This window comes from Colletotrichum tamarilloi, assembly GCF_030869305.1.
Source record: "Colletotrichum tamarilloi strain Tom-12 chromosome Unknown Scaffold_323.1, whole genome shotgun sequence".
In the NCBI taxonomy this organism is placed as follows: Eukaryota; Fungi; Ascomycota; class Sordariomycetes; order Glomerellales; family Glomerellaceae; genus Colletotrichum; species Colletotrichum tamarilloi.
Window position 1 is genome coordinate 1 of NW_026849706.1, and position 7,793 is coordinate 7,793.

Below are 7,793 nucleotides of genomic sequence, written 5' to 3' on the forward strand. Positions count from 1 at the left end.
TTGACAGGGCTTACCTCAAAATGTCAGCGCGCAAGCATTTTGTCCAAACCTTTCTTGAGGGGCAATAGATTTGTGATCAGGTCACCCCGCGTTGGCGCCTGATCATGTCGCGAAGACCCAGTCATGATCACGGGTTTACATAGGCCCGAAGTTACCCCACATCGTTCGACGTCAGGTTCCTGACCATTCATCCATACTTCCATCCATCTATCCACCTACCCACCATTCATCCACCTACCATTCGTCCTCCTACCATTCATCCTCCCACCATCCATCCTCCCACCATCCATCCTCCCACCACCATCCTCCTACCATCCATCCTCCTACCATTCATCCGCAATCCATTCACTAGCGGGAGGTCCTCACAACGCGACAGAAGCCTACCACTCTAGAGACATTTGTAGCTGCATGAAAACGTAACATACGAAATGCAAGGTGGCATCCCAAAAGCTAGGCCTCAGAGAAATACTCCAGGCCGGACTGCATTAGCATAGCCAGGAAAGCCTAATTGCGAGAATATGCCCGAGGCTGCGTCGACCAGGACAGCGGGCATAGCTAGATCCATGGACAGATCCCCGACGAGCCCCAAACGACGGACGAGCGAAGCCAGGATGCCAAGCATACTGTCTCGGGATGTAGGTTAACTTTCATCTCAGTGAAAGCTATGGCCGTAACTGAGAACGCTCCCGATGAGACCAGCTCTTGCCTAATAGAAGGGGGTTAGTATGACTCCTCTTTTAACATGCTGTGGCTAGACCCAACGGTAGTAAGCTATATCGAGTCCTCTAATTAGACCTGTAGCTGATTCGAAGTGAGGTATGTTATGGGTTCTTAAGGTAGAGCTTAAAATATATAAAACCGGCCGTTTGCCTAGTTCTACTAGTGAACGCCTGTATAATAGTACTCTCTAAATTATAACTCTATATATAGCTCTTATTTTTGCTATATTACTTTTTAAAATCGGTTAATAAGTTTATCCTAAACTATTATTACCCTTGATTTATTAATTACTACCTATATTTTATTTGATACTTTTTAAATCGATATTATGTACTATCTAAGTACTACCTAGGTCTCTGTAATAAATATTTTTTTCTTTAGTCTCGCTAGTGTTATAACGGCGTTATACTAGCTTCTTAATAGTACTTTAGATAGCTTTGCTATGACGTTATGTGTTTACGGACTACTTATTTTTAGTAATAAGTTTATATATAATACCGTGGGAGGCTTTATAGATATTTACTTAAGTTAGTGGTCCTTTTTTTTTAATGCTTTAATATAGTATTAATATCCCTTAGTATTTAGAACTGACGTTTACGATCCTAATAAAATGTACGATATATTTAAATATTGGGTTTTTTTTTAAGATTTTACTAAAATAGCCTGTTTATTTTTTATTAGTGTTAATAGTAGGCGAGGACGAGCCCTGCTTTATTTAAACTACGATATAATAATTAAGAAGCCCCTCCGATTTATTCCGTAGAGAGAATGAGTATATTTTTAGTATAGAGGGTATTTATTTTATTTATAATATATATAAAACGAGGTAGTATTATTTTTTTATAAAATAATAACTATTTCTTATATTAGCGGTTCTTCCTAAGTCTTACGAAATTTTATAAGTAAATACCGCTTTAAATACCTAAAAATATTAGAAAATAAGACTTTAATTTTTAAGTATTATAATAATAGTTAGAAAAGAATTATAATTTGAGAAATTAGGCCGATTTAAATTATTATTATAAAAGAAGAGTTAACGTAAACGCTACTAGATAATATTTATAACTTTTTTAATTTTAATACTCTTTTTTAGTATACTAATTATAGGTAGTTATACTAGAGAGGCTATTTATTATACGGCTACCCGGGAACTAAAAAGTCGAGCTTTAGTATATCGGTTACCAGGTACTTCGGTCTTAATATTTATATCGTTAGTTTTGCTAATATTAACGATATAAGGTTTAAAGCCTTATTTACTAACCTTTCCCGGCACTACGTCGTTTTACTTAAAGACGTTAACGTAGTTAGTATAATACGAGCTCATAATACTAATAATAATAAATCTAATTTAGGTATAAATATATTATAAAGCTTATTAAAGTTTTATAGACCTTTTTTATTATTTAGATTACTTAACGTTTTTAATAGCGTAGCTTTATAAAATAGCCGTATTTTTATTATAATAACGAACTATATTAAGTACTTAGATAACGCTCTAATACGACCTAGCTACGTTAATAAAAAAATTAAGTTCGGACTTATTAATATAGAGGTAATTTAGAAGCTATTTTATATTATTTTTAAATATTTAGAAAAAGAGATACTTAATATAGAGACCTAAGATAAAAATAACGCTAGTATATAGTAGCTAGTAGTTAAATTTATAAGTATTATATTAGAGTTATAATTTAGCCCCGCTAATATTTTATTATTTTTTTTTATAAATAGGGGCTCGCTATTAAGCACTTTAATTAATACAGAAGGATAGTTACTTAGAACTAAAAAGGCTAGAATACTTAAGCGTTATGATTCTTAAGTTTAAAGTAACTAACTATAGGATAACTTATTTAAGATATCCGTAACGATTATTTTATAGCTCTAAAATAGAAATAAGATTTATCTCTAAATTCTTTTTAAGTCTAAGCCCGACTAACTAAATATAAGTATAAGAACTACTATTATAGCTTATACTACTTTTTAGATTTACTTTACTACTAACTACCTAAAGTATAATACCTCTAGATTATATAATCTATCTAGCTTTACGTCTATTAAGTTTGCTATATATATTCTTTTAGTTAGATATCTAAAAAATATAATAAGTTATTTACGAAATCGAAATTCTAGGACTAGTAGCCTTAGATAAGACCTACATTAGGTATACTAGTTAAGTCTAGAAATTCTTAGTTACTATATATCTCCCAAACCTCCTTACTTTAGAACTCCTAAAATAGAGCTTTACCCATTATTATATAATAAATTATTAATCCTAGACTAAAGAGGTCGCTTTTAATTATTAGGCTCCGTTATAAGGAGCGGTTTAATAAAGGGGCTACATATTAAGTACTAGGGTTAATTTTAATATAAGAGCCGTTAACGGCTAATTTAAAAAAGTTAATAATTTTAAAACGTAAACGGTTATTTAAAAGGAAATTATGCGGCCTAATATTATAATAAAGAATAGTAAAACTATATAAAAGCTTAACTAACTTAATAGCTTTAATTACTTATTACTATCGCTATTTAATAAATATATTTTTATAAGACTTAAGAAAGTTTTTAAGGGTTCCGTTAGGCATATTTTCTAAAGTTAAAGTATATTTATTTAAACTCTAAGCTTTCTTTTTTATTAAATAAGGATATTTATTAAGTTAATTATATATCTTAGCTTCTATAACGATTTTACAACGTTACTAGTGGGCGCAGTTACTACTAGGCTAGGCTATTTTAATAATAGTGCTATTAGGTAAACGCTTAATATAAGATATTAAGCCTATTACAACAAATTCGCCCTTTTAATTTAAAGAAGGGATTTCTTTATCGTAACTATCACTTATATAATTAGCTAAGCTCAGCTTAGTATAGTTATTAAATATTTTTAAGTAAGGACTTAAGAAGTAAGGTTTGCCTATTTATAATAACTTAGGTGGAAAAATAGAAAAATAAGAGGGTTTATATAAGTGCGGTTCTTTTGTAAGCACCTTTTAATTAGAAATAATAAAGTAGCGTTCTCTATAGCGGGAGGCGTTTGTATAGAACGGGGGGGGGGGGCGCGGGGGGCTTAGTTACTATATAAGTAGTACTAAGCCGTTACCCTAACTTAGTTAAGGCGACGCTTCTTAAGCAACGCTTCTATATCTAAAACGTTTTATTTAAATAAGACTATAGTATTTAGAAAACTAAAAGAAATAGTATTTATTATATAATATCCATTACGCTTCTACTAAAATAAGTATTTATAGCCTCGTTAATAAGGCCTAAGGTATAGCTTAAGAACATCCGCTATTAGGGATTATTAATATATATTAATGTGTATATTAAGTAAACGATTAGTAGTACTACCGATATATACAGGATAGTAATAAGAATCGAGCCTAGTATTAAGATATTCTAAACTTCGCTAGCTACGTAATAACTAGAGAAGTTTTATATATTTAAATGCGAAACTAGCTATTTTAGTAAATGTTCGTCTCTTTAATAATCTTGTTAAATAAGAACTAATCTATCCGACGATTTTTAAGTCGGGACTTATTACTAACTATAACTTTTGTCTTGATGTTAGGGATATTAGACTCTAGACGTTATCTTATTAGTGGTAGATGATGTCGGGTTTGAATAAGTTATACCCGAACTAATTGTAGTAGGATATTTTATTAGAAAAGTGCTAGATATGTTATACGTTTCGGGGTAACCCGTATAGGAGGTTTTAGTAGTTATGCTAGTATATATTCTATATCGTTAGCTGCCCATTAGCTAGTTGCAGTTTCTTATTAAATATACTTGATATATATCGGGTTAGGGTTCTTGGAGATGAACGTATATGAAAAGGTTACGTAAGTAGAGAGAGTCGTGTAGAAGAGTCTTGTATAGCTGTTCTATGGTATGGACCAACGGGAGACACAATTCATAAGCCCTTCCTGCTTGGGATTCTTACACTGAGTTGCAGACCAACAGCGCCTTGTTCTTCCAGGCCGCATCGGCGCGTCGATCCCAACTGAGCTCACCAGCTAGGAGGGTCCGGATATCTGCATTGTTACTAACCGGAAGAAGGGGAAATAGGCACGGTCCTTTTCCTAAATTGCAGCCCGCCGCAAGGCCGGCCAACCAGAGTGCCCGGCTGGGATACGGGGAACCAGAAATGTCCGTTTTGCCAATAGGTGGGTTGCTACTAGCGCCATGCTAAGCGGATCAACGGCTTCCACGAACGACCTGCACATGTCCACGTCCAACAATGTGGGTCTCAACCCCACCCTGAAAGCTGAGTATCTTATGCTTCGTCCATAGCGCTATCTCGTTTATGGCGTGAAGGCAGCCATGGGCTGAATCACACCCTTTGGCTCAAACATGAACATGGTACTTGACCCCATCCGATATCGACATTCTAGCGGCTCAGTGAACGGCAGGGCACATTTTCCGACAAGCATTCTCTCTCAAGCAGTAAGCTCGCACAAGCTTGCGGATCATCCTGTTGGACTGATAAGCGAGTAGTCCATGAGAAACTGTTGGTTAGGATCGGTTTCGTCCCCTGTTACGTGCGGCTTAGGTGAAGCAAAGCCAGAGATCAATGACGTAATATCCAAGGGCAATAGCCTGGGAAGCTTATGCCCTTAGGCTTGCCTTGTGGCATGTTCATAGTAGCCTTGTGAGAAGGGTGTGAGGCCGGTCACAGCTTTACATAGCGGACACGCGCAAAAGTGTATCGGCCATTTGAGTGCGAATTCGAAGAGAAAAAAAAATGAACAAGAACCATCCAGTACTCTTCACGGGGAGGCCGTGGTATTTATTAATTCTGGCGTAAGCCATTTCTGGAGTAATTAACCTGGATCCCCTGCTAGTGCCATGCGCGATGCCGAGAGTAGTGCACTGTCACACTGAGTCCGCGCGCTCGTAGATCCAAGAGAGCTTACTTGAAGAGGACATGCGTTTTGCACGTACAGTATGTAGAAATCAAATTTGGTCTCTGCCTTTGTAGATACTGTAGGATTTATTTTGTCCATAGATGTCTGTGGATCCGTTTGCTAATAGGGTATATGATAATGCCTTTTTAATGACTACTATAGCTAAAGTTAGAAGTTGCTTTTATACTATGTTTAGGGATTAGACCTATGTTATATAATTTAATATCTATAAACGGTGATAGTAACTGCAGTTTTTATTGTAGAGGTTATTAATGAATGTACTTAATAGGTCTTAGTATGTATTCTATTAGTAAAGAGCTCTATATATGCTTATGTATAGAATAATTCCTATTTATTAAGACGGGAACTAAGTTTAATTTTTATAGTAGGAAGCTAAAAGTGAATAATATTATAATCGTGTCCTTTTTAGCTTAGTTATTATTAGTAGGATGAAGTACTATTATTACTAGGTAAGTATATCCCTAAGATCGATATATTATTTATTAATAGTCTCTTTTTATACTATCTAGTTTAGTCTTAGCTATATAGTATTTTATGCGTAATGTTATTTACTGTTTATAGCTGCGGTTAGTAAAGCGTAATTAACTTAATATTTTAAGCGCTTATTAAAGTAATCCTTGATAGCTTCTTTTACGAGTTTTATATTATAGAAGTATAGCTGGGTTTTAACGCAGTTTTACGATATTACTTAGGAAATTTTTATTATAATAAGCGTTTAGCGCTATACTATTTAAAGATATAATCTAGCTATGTTATTGTTTATATATAGATATATTTTGAGACGCGGCTAGGTAAATGGGAAAGAGCTTGCTTAATAATTACGGAGTTTATTGGAGTTATAGGGAAGTAAAGTATACTTAGTAATACTAGTAAATATAGCGCGCAGTATAGGCTAGTAATAAGCTTTATTAAATATATAAAGAGACCTATTATAATAGTTTTTTGACTCTCTAAGCTAATGAGAGTGTGTATAAAAAGAGAATTAACGTATTATTATAGTTATACTATGTTTTGCTGAGAAGTATTGTTCGATGCTTTGTTATATGTTACGGGTCGGTTATATAGTAGCTTGGGGTTCGGTTTTCTAACTGAATATTGTGCCTTTTAGCCCGCTAGCTTAACGGTAGTAAACTTAAGTACTATTATTCCGTTATATTATAAATAGGAAAATTATATACGTGTTTTGACTAAGTTTACTCGTTACTAAAGTAATTATACGCTTAAAAGCTAGAAATATACTCTATTACTTCCTCTAACTCGTTTTATAAGACTCTTCTTACCTTACGTTTTTAAGAACGCTAGCTAAGTATAGTAAGTATTTACTATGTTATAGCTTGCTATTCCTTAATAAAGAAAAACTATCCGCTTAGGTTTAATAAGTTAAGGAGTATTTATTATATACGTATAGCGGGTAACCTAAGCCGTATTTTAGACTATAGGATAACTTTGTTAATTAGCTTATATAGGATAATCGATATTAAAATAGGCTTAGTAGCGCAGAGCTAGCTTATTAGAGTTAGTTAATATATATTATTATCTGTGTATTAGTATTTATATGTAAATATAGAGGCCTATATAAAAGCTATTAGGGCCTACTTTGTGTGCTATCTATGCTAGCGTCTATGTGTATGCTATCCCCTGTATCTAAGGTCTGTTGCTATCTGTGTGCTAGTACGAACACTACCGTACCGTGGTATTGAGTGCAATCGTGCTAGTACACTGGTGGTTGTATAGGCGCTGCTATGTACCGCCGAGTGGTTGTATTTGTACTAGCTTTTTTGTGCGACCACTAGTGTGCTAGCACGATTGCACTTAATGCCACAGATGCGGGCAGTACTTGCCTGACGTGACCCCTGTTTATTAGTATCTGTATGCTAGCATCTATATGCTGGCATTTATGTGGTAGCATTTGTGTGGTAGCATCTGCCTTCTCAGTGCGAGCCATCTGTCTTCCTGGCGTCGTTCCCTTGGGCAATTCTGGACCAACAACGCTCCTCTGCATAATCTTTTGGCGCCATCTACTCTGTGGTAACTGTTCCTGGTAACTGTTTGGACCCTCCGCTCTCTGTCCTCGTTGAAGTAGTTACTGAGTGCGCTTCGTCATCTGGATCATCGGCTTAGACACAACGAAGCAAGCCAAACTACGTTCAAAAT

General features: G+C 34.8%; 1 protein-coding gene across 1 annotated transcript; it reads right to left on the reverse strand.

Annotated features, from left to right (window-relative positions):
- Window positions 1-3,059: 3,059 nt before the first annotated feature.
- On the reverse strand, window positions 3,060-3,221 carry CTAM01_17056 (uncharacterized protein; the record flags this gene model as incomplete). The annotated part of the gene is made up of 1 exon (XM_060533048.1): window positions 3,060-3,221. A coding segment is annotated over one exon (162 nt), but the record flags the coding sequence as incomplete, so codon positions are not given.
- Between the last annotated feature and the right edge of the window lie 4,572 nt (window positions 3,222-7,793).